The following is a 17,464-nucleotide window of genomic DNA, read 5'->3' as shown; positions in this document are numbered from 1 at the left end:
TGAACTTGTAGTCCCAGTACTTCGAAGGCTGAGGCAGGAGGATGTTGAGTTTGAGACCAGCCTGGGCTATGTAGTAAGACCTTGTTGCCAAAAAAAAAAAAAGGAGCTAAGTGGGAGATACATACGGCTCTGTCACAGAGTGCCTGCCTGCCATACGTAGGGCCATGAATTCATCTCCAAGGAGCTGGGGGGCACATTGAAATTCATTTCCTTGTGTATGAAGTCATTGGCTAGGAGATTTAAAAAGAAGATACATTTGGGGGCTGGGGATTTAGCTCAGAGGCATAAGCACCTGCCTTGCAATCAGGCGGTTGTGAGTTCGATCCCCGGTACTGATAAAAATGAAAAACAACAACAAAAAAGAAGATACACTTTATGAAAAAACACATTTCACATTTGTAATTATGCTTCCCTCTTATGCTAGCTAATTAATTCAGTCAAATATTTTTAAATCTGCCAAGCCTTCATTTAAATAGTTGAATTTTTGCCTTTTCCACATTTACTTTTCAGATTCGTATTAATAAGCTACTGAAAGAGATAAGAAAAAAACTGGTTCTTCACACAGCTGTACCTAATAAAACCCAAACATTGTGAGAGATTTTCTTAAATAGTTACTATGCCTGTAGTTTTCAAGGATTTTGTCATCTATTTGGATTTTCAAAAATTACCTGAATTTCTCCCTCCATAAAATCTATAGTATTTCACTGCCTTCCATCTCATGTAATTGATTCCTGCCTTTATACTCCTTTATTTAGAGGGTGCTCTTGTGATATTTTGTTACGTGTAGTTTTATGCATGATTGAAACACCTGTTACATTGGTCATTTATGGTACGCTCCTCAAAGTTAAAGCTTACTGCACGTTCATCTGTATTTCTATACGTACTGTCCTTTTCCCCTGCTTGCCTTTTTTTCCATTATAATCATAGAATAAAAGCTGATTAAACCCTAAGGTCAAGCATTAAACTTGGTGAGTCTGTTTCTAGTGCCTGTTACATTGATGAGTTAAAGGAGAGATCAGAATTGATACAAATACGTACCTTAAGCTAGAACACAGAAATAAGGTAGGGTTTGGAGTTAAAAGAAGTCTTCCCAGCCAAGTGAACCAGCATTAGGTTACATAGATATTTGAGAGACTGCAGTAAATGAACCTAAAAGTGAAGATCAGCCTAACAGGAATGGTTAGTGAGTTTATTGAGAAAAAAATTCATTTGCAAGACAGAGCTAAAGTATAGTAGTTGACTGTCGCTGACTTGTAAGGATCTTACAACCATTCTAATTTCTCCTCACTGATTTTTGCTTGTTTTGTACCCCTTTGGACCAATTCTGTTCACACATACAAGACTGAGTTTTGAACAGGATCTTGGGCTATAATCATGCAGTTAGTTCATACTCAGTAATCATGTAGTCATGTTCATACTCAAATTAGTTGCTGTGTTTTAGAGGAATCAAGATGTCATATGTTCTAGCTGTAGAGTCATGTACTTACCCATAATGATTTACCATTGCTGAATACCTTAAAACCTCATTATTCAGGTTGACTTGCTCTTGGCTAAGCTGTTATTTGTAAAGCAGTATTTCTTGGAAAGGAAAGAGGATCTTAAGGTCATTTGTAGAATTTATTTCAACATACTAATTAATACTTTATGCCAGAAGATTTGAGAGAAGGTCTTAAATAAAAATTGTTTTTTAGGTTCTGCCATTATAATTGCTTCTCCAGTCCAACCTGTACTCCAAGGAATGGTGGGCATGGTCCCCGTGTCTGTGGTTGGACAGAATGGAAATACCTTTTCTGCACCTCCTCAGCAGGTAAGATTGATGAACTAAGAATGGTATGCTGAAGCTTTCTTAACAGTAACCAGCGGCTTTTTCTCTTCTAGGTCCTTCATGTGCCTTTAGCAGCACCAGTGTGCAATAGAAGTATCCCCCAATTCCCTGTTCCTCCCAAGTCTCAGAAGGCACAGGGGCTGAGAAACAAGACGTGCACAGGTACCATTTCTTTTAGTTACTAATGTCAACTTTATGTCTGTGCGTGTGTCTTTATCTAGACTTAGCTATTTGCTTTTGAGTACCTAACTGTTCCTAACAAATGATCGTCTTACTTGAGCTTAAAGTATTACAGAATAGATATCACAAGGCAGCCAGTTCTATTTTTGAACAGTTTAGCTTTGATAAAAAGTTATTTTTATTTGTTGACTTTTAGTTTTTGCCTCTTTGCCTTGTTTCTTCTTCGGTATTCTTAACATGTTTACAGTGTTTGGTAATTGATTTGTATGGTTTTATGAGACGTTAGGGCAGTGCATCTCAAATTCTAATATGTGTATGTAGTACTTGGGTACTTTGTAAAATGCAAATGGTAAATAAATAGCAATTTAGGACCTGAGGATCCATATTTCTTTTCTTTTCTTTTCTTTTCTTTTTTCTTTTTTTGGTTGCCCCAGGGATTGAACTCACAGCCTCACGTGCCAGGTAGGAGCTTGTGCAGCTGAGCTATAAGGTTTTAAGGTGTTTCCAAGGTTTTTTGACAAAAATGATACGATGAACACTTTTATAGATGACATCTTTTTGGGCTTGTGTGAGTATGTTTAAGGCAGGTACACAGGAGTAGATTTTCTGAATCATAGAGAAGAATTGATGCTTTCATTATTTTCTTTTCTTGACTCTAACATGCCGGGGCTTGATAACATGTTGTAATATTTAACTTCTACCAATATGATGGTATGAAATGGTACAGCAGTTAGTCTCTGTTTCTTTTGTTTTTTTTTTCCCAGTACCAGGGATTGAATATCACGACCGCCTGCTTGCAAGGCAGGTGCTTATGCCACTGAGCTAAACCCCCAGCCCCTGTACAGCAGTTAGTGTCTTATTTCATTCTACATTGCTATAATCACTGCTAAGGTTCAGAATCAGCTCTTTTAATTAACTAATATTTCCCTTTATATGAATTGCTTGTTTATATTTTTTCTTCTGTTTGGTTTCCTGTGTATTGAGGTGTTATTTTTTATACATTTTCATAAATGTTTTCTCAGAATGACATGTGTTTTTTTATGCCATTACAGAGTTATACCAGAAAAGAAGTTGGTGTAAGTTTAGTGCCTGTTTATGATAAGTTCTTAAAGGCCGTCCGTAGTAAAGAGCCCTTGGACAGTTAGGAACAAAATAAGGATACTCATTTTCAACTTTCTGTGTAGATACAGGAAGCCGGCATTTCTAACACCAATAAGTTATTTATTAAATAGTCCATTTTTCCTACTGACATTAGATCATACCTCCACCATATGCAGATTACCATATATCTGTGGTCTGGAAAATACAGTAAGAAATAGGTATGAAAATTTGAATAAAGGGAATGAGATGATTATGGCAGATGATGTGATTTTTACACAGTTAGCCCTAAGGAATCAATAGAAAAATAATTAGGACTGGTAAGCATTAAACAAGGTTGCCAGGCATGATTAGGTTTCCAAAATTTGTAGTTACTTGCTGTAATAAAAAAACAAGGTATCCTTTACAATGATCACAAAAACATAATTTGGGGCCAGGGATTTAGCTCAGCAGCACATCACCTGCCTGGCAAGGGCAAGGTTGTGAGTTTGGTCCCCAGTACCAAAATAAATAAAAAATAAAATAAAATAAATAAAGCAAAGAAAGTGACCTAGCCAAAATGTTAGCAAAAGAATTAGAAATCTATAAAAGTTTCTATAGGAAGTCCTATATAAATAGAAAAGAACCACGTTCATGATTTGAAGATTTTAACACTGTTAAACATGTCAGCTCCCAGTTGAATCAAAAATTCTATAGAATTCCAGTTTAAAATACAAGTAAAATATTTTGGAGATTGGTAAACTGAGTTTTAAATTTATAAACCCAGTTAGCAGAGAACAATCTTCAACCAGCCAGTATTGAAAGTACAACATAGTAACTTAAACCTATGGGACAAAATAATTTTTAGGAAGAGATTATGTGCAGTATTTTGATAAAGGTAGAATGAGAGGTCAGGAGGCGCCATATACAAAGTAACCCCATATTTTCATTCAGGACCTGGGTGACTATAACAGATGGTTTTCAGACTTCTGTGCCTTGAATTTTTTCCATGGTGGAGCACATTACTACCTTGGGTGAGGCCTTGGTTTCAATCCCCAACACCAGAAAGAGGACAAACAAATGAAAAAGTGGTGCCATTCCATATCACTTAAAAATTGATTCCTCACTCACCTTCTACTCTGCAAGCATTTTAAACATTTAAATCCCTCCCATTCCCCTTTCAGGCTATTCAAGATTTGCATGTCTTCTGAAATATGTTGAATTCCTGCCTTCTCCCTTTAGCCTGCAGTAGTAAATCTCATTTGTAATCTCACTCCCATGCAGTAAGCATTTGTTATGCTTCTAACATCATCCTTCTCTTTTCTTACCTCTTGTAAAGGGATTATGTTTACCCCCCCCCCCACCAAGCCTGTATCCCCAACACCTCTTTATTTTGTAGCCCTTATCCACATCACTGGATTGTCTTGTGTTTCTTCTAAAACTGTGTCTGTCTCCTAATATTGCCATGAACTTTGACCTCCATTTTTGCTTTAGTTTGCTTGTTTGATACCACTTCCTCTGTTGATATTGTTATTTCCCTTGATGATTTTATATAACTCAAGATCTTTAAATTGTATGTATCTAAGTCTTAACTTTGCAGTTCACTGACCTCCCCTGCATTCCATGGTTAGTGTTACCATAGATTCTTCCTTTACCTTCATATCCATGCAAATGCACATTTTTGTCTCGAAGACCCTCATCTTCTCTTACCTGGAGTATTTAGAACCATCTTACTAGAATTCTTGCTTTCATTTATCTCTTTTCTCTATTGTTGTCAGACTGGTCTTCCCAAAGGATAAATGTATTCATGCATCTACCCTATATACAACTCTTAGATTGTCTCTGAAATTGGCATAATGTGCAAGTCAATCGTACTACTTTCTTCAACTGTCTTGATTGAAGTTCATTTGGCTCCTTTATGAGCACAGTCGACAACCACAGATTCAGCCTACTACAGATCGAAAACTTAAGGGGAAGCCAGGCATGTCAGCCCATACCTGTACTCCCAGCATTGAGAAACTGAGGCAGGAGACTCACGAATTGAAAGTCAGCATAGAAAGTCTGAGGCCATCCTAAACTGTGTAGTGAGATGTCTCAGAAAAGGAAAAACAAACAAAGAAAGGAAGAAAAACTTTTTTTTCTTTTTTTCATTTTTCGGGGAAAATGTTTAATCTGTGCTCAAAATGCTTTGTCGTCTTTGTTTACATAGCTTTTGCATTTTAAATAACCTAGAGATGTGTATCTAAGTTGCAACCCATAAGCCGTTTGCCCTTTTTAAAAAATTTCTTTTTAACTGTTACAAAAAGCTTGTGTAACAGCTTTTGGTATAATATGAGAGCCCTAAAACTGTTCCGTCTCTGGTGCATGGCTATAGTACATGAAGAGCTGTATGGAGCATTGTAACTTATAGATACATAGACTGATATCTAGATTTCCTTTGTATGGGGCTGGGGATATAACTCAGCTGCACAAAGCCTACCTGGCAAGCACAAGATCCTACCTTTGATCCCTGATTCTTTTTTTAAAAAGGGCTACAGATTTCCTGTGTACAATGGATAAATGGCAATTTTGTATATATTACAAAGCTGTTTTTTAAAAGCCAGGATATGAAAGTACATTGAAGCTTTTCTTATGGTTTGTAATATGGTTGTCTGTTACATCCTTAATTCCAGGCAAACAGATTAATAATTCGGCAGATTCATCAAATCATTCAGTTGGATGTCATGCACAAAGGTGAATATCAAGTAGTTTTTGTTGAAGATTATTTGAGTGATCAGATTAAAAACAAAAGGATTTCTCTATGTTTCTACATATGTTTTTTTCCCCCTAGAACTGAAGTTTCTGACAAGAATATGGTCACAGGACTTGGGAAAAAAATGGAAGAGATCACAGTTACCTTCTCTGGAGAGAGCACAGTTCCAGCTAGCAAACCATTTGAAAGCCATAGACGTGTGCTATGTTTTGATACCACTTCTTCTGTGGCAAACACACAGGGGTCAGGCCAGAAGATGACATCCCAAAACCGGGAAAGGAGTGAAGTTGCCTCTTCTCATCTCGACTCACCCATTGCATCCTCCATGTTAAAACCCTCTTCTAATTCTACCAAAAAAGAAAAAGAGAAAACCCCTATGCCCAGGATTTTATCTAAACCAGAAATTGCTATTATTCGGCATACCACCGTAAAAGAAGCTGAGTCAGAAAAGAAAGTTTCACCAACAGAAATGGTACTTGAATCCTTCCATAAGGCAACAGCTAATAAGGAGAATGAATTACGCAGTGATATGGAAAGGCAGAAAAATTCAGACACTTCAAAACTGTCTGTTGGGCAACAACATGGGAGTTTACGAAATGAGAAAGCAGTGTCTTCACTGCAGGAATTGACCAAAAGACAAGCTACATCTTCAAACAGTAAAAATCTTATTTCAGTAAGTACAGCTATGAAGGATCTAAAACAGGAGCAAACAAAGACTGTGAACTCTTTGAACACCACAGAAATACTACATGATGTGCAGTTACAGAGCCCCGTAAATAGACTCACTGATAGTAGTGATTCACCTGTGCCCCGGACACCTGGCTCCGGAGCGGGGGAAAAACATAGGGAAGAACCCTCAGATGTCATCAAGGCCCCCTCTAGTAGGCGTTTGGGCGATGACAGTAGCACAGCCAAAGTAATGATCCCTCCTGTCGCTCCAGACTTGCCTGCCTGCAGCCCTGCCAGTGAGACAGGCAGCGAAAACAGTGTCAGCATGGCCGCGCACACACTGATGATTCTCTCCAGAGCAGCCATTTCCAGGACTGCATCCACAACTCCTCTAAAAGACAACACACAGCAGTTTAGAACGTCTTCAAGAAGCACCACCAAAAAAAGGAAAATTGAAGAATTAGATGAGCGTGAGCGGAACTCCCGCACTTCTAGTAAAAGTCTTGCACATTCATCAATACCAATGAAAAAAAAGAAAATTAAGGCAAGTTTAAAAGTTCTAATCTCTAAACTCCATGTTTTCCTTTAGTTCTTAGAAACTTCAGCAGTTTGTGCCCCAACAACCTGATTGAATGTTATGGTCATGACAGTATGAGTTTTGATGGACAAATGTGTTTAAATAGCAGCATTTCTTAATCATTGGTGGTACTTAGAAATTTTGTATCCCAGCACTCAAGAGACAGGAGGATCGCTGTGAGTCCAAGGCCAGCCTAAACTATACTTTCTCTCAGAAAAAAAAAATCCCTGAAGCATTTGCCTTCCTTGGGAGAGGCAGATGTTGGTGATGGAGGACACAAGTTTTGTTTTATGGGATCGACGTAATACATGAGATACTGGAAAGCCACTAATACAGAAAATTAGCTAGCATAGTGGTACCACTCACAAACAAGCATTTGGAAAAACAGGTTTTGTAAACTGCCTCAGGTGATAAACACAACTGTGGCCGTCTTTCCTATCAAAGGAGACTGTCTTTTTCCAAAGTCATACCACAAGCTAAGTTTGGGAACTGAGGTGCCATGGTAAAACACTACTTTGCTCCTCTTACGTACCTCTGGAGGTTTTCACACATCTTGTCGTCTCCTCCTTAGCCATGAAGGTGTTCCTGTTGGAGGAACAGTATACCTGTGGTTTTTTTCGTTAATCTTGTTTATCATCAGAAGGCAGTGCCGGAATAGTAGCATTGGTGAATGAACCCTATTTGTTTTAAAGATGTTTAAATCCATGCTTCGTAAGTGGGTTGAATAAAAATTGTTTAGAATGTGTAGTATCAAGGACAATCTTGGTCTTTTGCCCTGCAAGCCTGGGTTTGAGTTTTCTGTGTATTGCATACTGGCTCTCCGTGACCATGGTGAAGTCTAGCTTCTCGGTCATGACCCTCCTGAGCTGATATGACATTACCATACGTGTTCAGTTGTGGTGTTGGGAACTACACATAGTGTATGTCAGATACATTTAGTATGTTGAATTTGCTAAGTGCCTGTTACTCTGATCTGTTTAAGGGTTATGGTTTAATAGTAACAATCACTTTACACAAATGTGTTATATCTTGCATCATTCAGCATTCTTAGACTCTAGATTTGTATGTTTTTTGCCCTAAAGTAATATTGAAATACTATGAAAATACAAAGTGTGTACAAAATATATGGTGGAATTTTTTGTTTCAATGTAATAAAGTAAAAGATACTGCCATTGATTCCCCTCAAAATATTCCCTCTTGTTTCAGCTGTACTTACCCTAGCATTCTTGCCATTTTTATGTAGCACTTGTGGAACTTCTTTCTTGAATGTCTACTTGTACTGTGATGACTACCTGAGTCTCCTGAATCAGTTCAGAATGTTTACCTTCATGGGCATCCTGTCTTTGGGGAAACCCTAAGTCACCAGTGAGTAAGGTGGATGAGCTTACACACACACACACACTCTCTCTCTCTCTCTCTCTCTCTCTCTCTCTCTCTCTCTGATGTTTTGACGAGCCTGCCTGTCCATCGGATGACGTTGGCGGCAGCAAGCACCACATCCATACTCCACTACATTCAGACTTCATAAGGACAAGACAGACTTCCAGAGCAGCTGATGGGACAAGTATACTCAGAGAGAAAGGGCTATTTTTAGTGGGATGAATGGCAGTGGATCTTTACTGTCACTTTTTTTTAACATTCACCATATGTTTTGGTCACACTTCATATATGAACTCTGGGTTTATAAAACTTAACCTCTTCTCCTATAGAACTAAAATTCAAAAAGATTTTTAAAAATTGACAATTTTAGTAATATATGGAAGAACCCAACATTATGTTCCAGGTGTCTTATTGAGAACATTGGCCTTGTTTATTTTTCCTTTTTTTTTTCCTCCCCGCAGAAAAAGAAGCTGCCTGGTTCATTTCCAGCAGGAATGGACGTGGACAAATTTTTGTTATCATTGCATTATGATGAGTAAGCATTGGAAACACATAAGAACGTTGGTTGTTTAAAACTTGTACCCCTTAAACTCTGGGTGTGGGGAATGGGATATCGATAGAAATTGAAAACATGACCTGCACTTTTTCTTGTACTAAAGTTTTACTTTATACCTAATCATGCTGTTTATGAAGCAGCATTGTAGTTTGTACATACACTTGATATATTTCTATTTTGGAAAAAAAATTAGCAGAAATGTAAGTAAAACCAATCTGCAAAAACTGTACAGCTTTGACAATTGCATATTGTAAATATTGTATAAATCTTGTGAAAATAGAGGTTAAATCACCTAATGTTCTTACACTGCGTTTTTTGACTTATGATCCTTAATTGAGGTTTATTCATCTGAAATATTATCTCATTTCTTTTGAATGAAAATGTTCCTTATCCTTATAATTACCTTCACAATTGTTCAAAAAGATATTTAAATATGTAGCCTCTAAGTACAAAAAAAATGATAACTACCTCAATTGGTAGTAATCAACAGTTTGATGGATTTTTTTCCCCTTAGACTCAGTACTTTACCATCCTTTCTTGTAGTTACAGTAAAAACTATATTCCTAAAGTTTTACAATTTATTTCTTGTGGTCATTCTGTTCTCTTTGTTTCAAAGAGAATTTTGTAAACCATTTAATGAGTGTTGTGATTGTTCTTTAAATCTTTACAGAACTTTAAGTGGTTAGATTGTTGAGCCATACAAAGTTGAGATACTCAGTATGTATAAACTCGCCCCTAAGCACTAGGGATGTAAAGAATTGCACTAACTTCGCATCATAGTAAACAATGCACATTTAATTTAAATCTTGTGTTTTAAGTTAAAGCTTGTGTGGAAGATTATGTTTTGGTGTCCTGAAAGTCATGTCCATCAAAAGATGTAAAAAGAGAAATCATAATTTTATATTTCAGTTTCTTCTAAAATGGGGTGTGTTAAATAACAATATCCACACTTTAGATGTAGCACGTTTTCTGTGTGTCCCTTAAAGTATTCTAAACAGATGCTCTCAAAAAGCCCTTACGGGGAGTGAGAGAGGTGCCTTCTCTGCATTGAACTCATCATAGCAGGCAAGTTGAAGAACCAGTTTAAACTTTTAAATCATTACAAATTATACTTAATATCTGACCAATTGTGCCTAGATAATAAAGTATGCTTAAGTGCTTTCTGTTTAAATGTGAATGCATTAGGATTTTTTTACATAGGTGTATATTTTGTTGAAAAGTCACTTTCCTCAACGATTTTTTGTACTGGGTCTTTAAAAAAATAAATCCATCCTATTGTAATAGAACAGTTTTCAATGTAGAAATCATTGTTTCATTATGGAACTTTACTACAGAAATTTTGGGTTATCAGAAATTTTTATGATGTGACTGGTATCAAACTAAATATCATACAGTTAATATTTACTTGATACTGTGCTACAATTAGATTTGAATAAATATTTTCATTAACTTCAGAACTTTAGATTACTTTTATTGGCAGCCCTGGTTTAAAACATTAAATCTCATAACAAGTTAATTCTTGCTTACTCATTTTCATTAAATTCATATAAAACTTAAAATTGCAGATTCTCTTCTCATGTAGTTAGTATTTATGTGTTAAGTTCAAAAATTTTGTATAGCAAGAATTTCTGTAATATTTAGTTTCTTTAATAGCAGGAGCGACTAGATACAGTAAGTTATAAATTGGAGTTTTGGTGTTCCAGAACCAAACCATAATCCTCACTTTTTCCTAAAAGTCTAAATGTTTTGCATGTACCTGGTAACCTGTTTTAACAGTCAGGTGCTCAATGATAAATCTTGGGGTTAAAATATACCACAAACAATGGGTGTTGGTCTTTGCTGGGAAGGGGATTCTATTTGGAAATCGAACTCAGGACCTCATGCTTGCCAGGCAGGCTGGGCACCACTGAACTCAAGTCCCTGGCCCGTTTGATACTGGTCTTGTGATACACCCTACATTCTGCATTCTTCCCCCCAGCCCAGCACTGAGGGTTGAACGAGGAGCCTTGTGCGTGCTGGGTCAGTCTCTACCACTGAGCTACATTCCTCTGCCTTATCTGCATTCATTTTTTATCAAGCCACTGTTTTCCAGGCTCATGCCTTCTTGAAGTCATGTAAGTATCAACTTTGACTCTATTATTATATGTGTGTGGAGGTTTGTTTGCTGTTGGTTTCTTTTGGTTGTTTGGGGTTTGGTTTCTGGTTACCGGGAATCAACCTCAGGACTTTGCCCTTGCCAGGCAGGTGTTGTGCTGCAGACCTCTATCTGTGGGCCCCGTTATTTGTTTTTTGAGGCAGAGTCTCCATATATAGTTCAGACTAGTCTTGAACTTGATAGGTAGCCCAGGCAAGCCTCGAACTCAAAGTGATCCTCCCACCTCAGCCTCCTGAGTGCTGGGGTTATAGGTTGGACCACCACATCTGGCTGATCTACTTTTTAGAACTTCAAGTTATTCTGAATTACGAAATTCAGGTAACCTCAGAGTTTACAGTCAGTAAGTTTGGACCTACATTATATTTATGCATATATACACACTGTTTACCTTGGTACATAGACTATGCTGGGTCATGATTAACTAATGTAGCCTTGTATCCATTATTCTTGTTTAAATATTCACACCTCTTATGCTTGTTGATTAACTTTAGAATCGTTCGTTTTATTTTGGGTACTAGAAATCAAACTCACGACCTTGCGCTTGCCAGGCAGGCGTTTGTGCTACTCAGCTAAATCCCCAGCCCTAATCACTGTATTTTAAATTTGGTAAGTACCAAAAAAGTGTTGTAGCTGTCTTTCTCTTTTTTGTTTTTTTTTGTTTTTTTTTTTTTTTTCCTTCTGGTTTTGAGACAGGGTTTTGCTATGTGGTTCAGGTTGGCGTTGAACTCACTGTGCAGTCCAGGCTGGCCTGCAGCTCACAGCGATCCTCCTGCCTCCCTCCACGTCTGGAGTGCTGGAATTACAAGCATGCGTCACCTCACCCAGCTCTAATTTCTTAATAAACTAACTGGGTTTTTTTTTCCTTCATTGATTTTGTTTAGAGGACTCTTTATTACATAACCAGTTTAACTGGTTATTGGACTTACGTAATATAAACTTTTAACAGGTAAACAGAAAAGTATGCAAACTCTGTTTATGCATTTGTTTGTTTGTTTGTTTGTTTTGTCTTTTTCGTTTTTATCGGTACCAGGGATCGAACTCACGACTGCCTGCTTGCGAGGCAGGCGCTTACGCCGCTGAGCTAAATCCCCAGCCCCCTATGCATTTGAATTTATTTTCTGAAGCACACATCATCATCCACATTGAGGCTAGAACAAAAAGTACCCTGAAACCCTTCACACCTCCCCTTTGGTAGTAATCCAACCAATAATCACTGCACTAACTTCGAGCTCCACAGACTAATTCTAGGGTTTTTTTAATTTACATAAACAGGTTTATATGGTCTGTATTCTCTGCTAATTACTCATTTGTCATCCTTAATGCTGATTATATTTGCACTGTGGTGAATTACAACCCGTTTTATAGATGATGAACATATAAATTCAGCTTGGGGCTATTACAAATAGAACTGTAAATTTCTTTTACATGTTTGGGGGCATTTCATTTGGCTGTATGCTGAGGATTGTGGTTGCTAGACCGTCATGTTGCTTATTTCCAAACTTAATCAAATGTTTGCATTTTATAAGATGATTTATACTAATTTACACTCAACAGTATACAGAATGTTCCATTTATTCGACACTGTTAGCAGGGCTTGGTATTTTCATTTTATGTTAGCCATTCTGACAGTGTTAAATATGCATTGTCGCTTTATTTTTCCTCCCCAGTGATTTCAAATATTCATTGGCTACCTGGTTATTTTTTATGGACTGTTCTTTGGTGTATTTTGCTCTGTTTTTGTACCAGGTAGTCTGTGTTTTTCTGAATGATGTGTTAGTGGTCTTTCTATATTCTAGATATAAATTCTTTGTCAGATAGCTAGCAAATATCTGAATATTTTACCACATTTTTCTCTCAACAGCTCATGTGAGCAGTCCCTTACAGTTGATCTCCATTGAATTGATTTCCACGTGGATATGTAGTTAACCCTACAGTACCATTTATTTGAAAAGACTATCCTTCCCCAGGTGCAGGGTTCTGTTACCTTTGTTTTAAATTGGTAAACTGGATATGTACATGGGTTTGTTTCTGGATTTCAGTAGATTCCATTGGACTTTTTTTTAAAGGTATGCCTGTCACAGACCTGTTTAGTTACTGTGGGAAATCTGTTATATTTGAGTTTCTATTTTCCACCCTGAGAGAACTTCACTAGTGCTAACGGATGTTTCCAGTGTTTTTTTATTTACTAACGATGTATCATCTGTAAGCAGTTTTCCAGTTTTGTTTCTTATTACACTATCTAGCACTTTGAGTACAGTGAGCAATGACCAAAGCAGACATCCTTGCTTGTGTTCGTCCTTTAGGAATGTTAAGTGTGGCTGGTCCGAAGGGAGGGAGATTGTTCACAGTCAGAACAGACTGGACTCCTTGTTCTGCTCGTTCCCGCCTTCTCACTACTGCACTTGACTCGTCTTAAAAAAATAAATAAATAAAAGAATGGTAAGTATAAGACTTTTAATTATAGTTTTGTTTTGCTTTGCAGTATCTGGGATAGAAACCAGGGCATCCTGCAGGCTGGGTTTTGTATTTTATTCTATGTATTATAAGAATTTACCTCAGCCACACATGGCAGCACACTCCTTAGTCCAGTGGGAGGGTAAAGCAGGATTGCCATGAATTCAAGGCTAGCCTGACACAGAACAAGACCCAGTCTCAACACCTGTCTCCCTCCCCATCAGGAATTCCTATTCAACTTAATTAGGTGCTGCTACAATGTCAGTTAAAATATTTGCATTAGAGCTTGGTCTGGTGGCACACACCTGTGATCTCAACCCTGGGAGGCTGAGGCAGGAAGACTGCAAATTCAATCCCAGCCTGGAAAACTTACCAAGGCCTTGTCTCAGAATTTCAAACTGGGTGGGGATATAGCTCATGATTTGTTCTCCATTATTTAAAAAAAATTCATAAAGCCCGTGAATTTATTATATTTTAATGCTGTATATTTTATGATCTTGAGGGGGATATCTTTTTGTGTTTTTTTGGACAGAGTCTCACTGTGGAGTCCAGGCTGACCTTAAACTTCCCATGCTACCCAGGCGGGCCTCAAACTCATGGTGGGCTTCCTACCTCAGCTTCCCAAGTGCTGGCGTTACAGGTGCCTGCCACCACACCTGACTCCTAGCCTTTTAAACTATAAATTTAATTTATGGACATTTATTTAAATGTTTAATGAAACTGGTTTTAAAGTTAAATTGTAAGTGATTTTGAAATTTTTCTTTCTAGTTTATATGAATATTGAGAATAAATTGTAGAGGACCAACTGGACAGTTCTCCTTGAAGTCAGAACTATTGCCTTCTTATTAATTAAACTGGGTCCCATCTCCATGTACTGATATGTACAGAGCTGTACATATGGACAAAGGCCTGGGACGTGGGCCTTTGTCCATGTACCCTCATTGGACTGGACTGAGTCTCTTGGCTGCCCATAACTTTGAATATATCTTAGTGTCTTTACTCGTACCATGGGTTGCATTGGAGGTGGCAGGCTGGAATTCACTTGCTGGAATTCCAGTAACGTTGCTATGGCATTACAAATACAACTTCCTAGATTGTGAGGTGGCCCAGAAAAGGGATTACAATGTTTGGATTGCAATAATAAATAGTACCAGACTTAAGGTTAAAGTCTAAGGCAGTATATGTAAAACTATTCAAAGCAATGCCTGGACTATAAAAACGCAAGAAGCACCTTAAGAACTGTGATTTTAGCCACCTGTTACACATAAGCATGCGTGTGTGTGTGTGTGTGTGTGTGTGTGTGTGTGTGTGTGTGTGTTTCCTTTCCTTTGCAGCTGTATGTTCAGAATAGTGAACCATCTAGTGTTCAGCTTACTTTCCGGTAAATTTCTTCCAGGCTGCTTGATCTAGTCAGGCTTAAAGCTTTCTATTCGGAGTCCAATGTCTCATTTTTTTCTCCAGTTTTTGCATGTATACTCCAAGACGCAAGTAATTCCTGACTGGAAACACCTCTTCAACAGTGCTAACAACTTCTTTCACTAATTCCCATTTCATTCTTTTGTGCTTTTTTATGTGCTTATGTTTATGTAACTTAAAATAGTTAACCTTATTTCCTTTTGAAGCCATGTAAACATCCGAGGTCATTAGTTTATGTCAGACTTTAGTTGTTAACCTCAAAATCTGGAATATGGATGAGCTCTTTGGTTTTAATCGAAGTCTGGAATAGCCTAAGTAGGTTTTTTTAAAAATCTTTACATGATTACTTAGAAGTACATCACGTTTGGTTTAATTTTATGATTAGTACAAAGGATACATTATTTTTTCCAGCACTGGGATCTAATCTAGGGCTTCCGTCCACTACAGCTACATGTTAACATTCATGTTGCTTAAGTGCCTGCTGTGTTAGGTGCATCCTTAAGGCTCACATGTTAAAGGCCTGGTCAGTGGCCTGTGACTGCTGCGAAATGACGAGCCTTTAAGACCTGGGGGCGAGATCACCGGGGGTATGTCATCCAAGCAGGCTTTGTCTCTTCGACTCTGAGCTGCCGTGAGAGGCACAGGTTGCTCTGCCTTGAGCTTCAGGCCATGTTGTGCTGCCCAGCAAAGGAGAGAGACTGGTTATGGTACAGAACCTTTGAGTAAGCTTCTTGCTACTGAACCCATCTTCTAGTACTCAGGAGGCTGAGGCAAGAGGATTTCCATGAGGTTGAGACCAGCATGGACTACATAGTAAGTTCAGGGCTAATCTGGGCTACATAGTAAGACCTGGTTAAAAAAAAAAGTTTTTTCCTTTACTAAGGAAGTATTTATCAAGTATTTTTGTACAGTAATGGAAAACTATACTTTAAATATATTGTTTATGTACAAAGTCTGATACTTACCTAGTTGTATGTCTTTGCAGTTTTTTTCATAAGTGTTCAATTTCCCATTATAATTATTTTGGCCATAGTTTTGCTTGCTGTTAATGTTTGTGTGTAATCTCCAACTTACCTTTTGAGACCGGATCTCATCAAGTTACCAGGCTGTGCTCACACTGGTTATTTTCCTGCCTCGGCCTCCCAGGGTGCAGGATTATAGGTGTGCAGCCCTGTACCTGGTTAGTTTGTTATGTAAGTTGTTTTCCTGTTTTAACACTGTCTACCTTCTAATTACTGAATATGCATGTCATCTTTTTACTTTATACATTTTTCCAGTTACAAAATTTATCTTTTATACTTTATGGTAAAAGGATAGCAATATGGGCCTCCTGTGTACTAGTCAAGGACGCTGTTGCAGGGTCGGGGAGTGCATGCCTGGAGCAGCACTGGGGGCTGAGGGTTGCATGGCAAGACCCTGACTCAGAAGACCAGCACTGTGAGCCACATCACCGACCCTTTGTTTAACTTTTAGACAGACTTCTAAATTGTCCAGGCTGGCCTCAAACTAGTGAGCACGCCGCCTCAGGCTCTGCGCAGCTGTGAGGACAGGTGTACTCCGCCATGCCCATCGTCTTCTCTGCTAGTGTAAGACCACAGCTTGTTCTCCTGGTATTTACTTTCATTTAGCATGGATATATTTCACCCGTATGCACCACTACCTCTTCTCTAGCAGGCTGAATTCTTCAGTGTTTCCATGAATTGGTCTAAACCTTTGTCATTTTTGGGGAAAACACTTTGGAATACTGTTTTCAGAGTTCTGAGGTACACTTTCTGGTATCTCGTCCCTGTATTCCATTAAAAATATGTGGGCTGGGGGGGGGGCTATAGCTCAGTAATAGAGAATATGCTCGATATCATAAGGCCCTGAGTTCAATCCACGAAATCCCAAAATACATAGATGTTGGCCACTTAATGTAGAGATTCCTCTTGCATTTAAATGCTGGAGTTTTTCTATCAAATGTTTGTAGAATGTCTTTCCTTAGATTTTTTTTTTACTTCAATTTTATTTTGTTATGTTGAATTACTGTTTTAGAGTCCCATTTATTTTAACACCATTTAGTTATTGGTTCTTTGTCTCTTCTCCTTTCCCTCCATTTCCCCCAGATCTGTCAAGATTCTTATTCTCCAAATCAGTGACCTTTGGATGCAGTGTTAGTTCTGCTTTTTCTGGTGCTGTTAAAAAAATTTTTAAGGTAGGGCAGATACAACTGCATGTATTGATGAAAGGTGCTTAAAATAAGAACTTGGACGTCAGTGTTAGAAAAGCTTTTGTCTTAACCCTCGCTGAGCTGTGTAATACCTATTTAACCCTGAATTTATTTAGCAACTCCCTCCCTCCCAGGTATTTTCCTTACCTGTAGAGAAGTAATGGTTGCTGCCTAGTTTTACTGAGGACTAAGGAGTTACCTAAAACTATTAGGA

At 38.0% G+C, this 17,464-nt stretch overlaps 1 protein-coding gene across 4 annotated transcripts in view; it reads left to right on the top strand.

Annotated features, from left to right (window-relative positions):
* LOC100717702 (protein NPAT) overlaps positions 1-10,302 on the top strand; it is a 43,128-nt gene extending 32,826 nt beyond the window's left edge. For all 4 annotated transcript variants that reach the window (XM_003462382.5, XM_063255703.1, XM_013143665.3 and 1 more), the window contains 5 exons: positions 1,692-1,807; positions 1,879-1,987; positions 5,755-5,815; positions 5,913-7,047; positions 8,922-10,302. In XM_003462382.5, coding sequence (XP_003462430.3) covers positions 1,692-1,807; positions 1,879-1,987; positions 5,755-5,815; positions 5,913-7,047; positions 8,922-8,999 — 1,499 coding nt within the window. In that variant the 3' untranslated portion in view covers positions 9,000-10,302. The remainder of the gene's footprint in view (positions 1-1,691; positions 1,808-1,878; positions 1,988-5,754; positions 5,816-5,912; positions 7,048-8,921) is intronic.
* Positions 10,303-17,464: the final 7,162 nt, after the last annotated feature.

Source organism: Cavia porcellus, unplaced genomic scaffold, assembly GCF_034190915.1.
Source record: "Cavia porcellus strain 051 isolate PalLab524CR breed Dunkin Hartley unplaced genomic scaffold, mCavPor4.1 scaffold_9, whole genome shotgun sequence".
Classification (NCBI taxonomy): Eukaryota; Metazoa; Chordata; class Mammalia; order Rodentia; family Caviidae; genus Cavia; species Cavia porcellus.
This window is presented reverse-complemented; position numbering and strand designations above follow the sequence as displayed.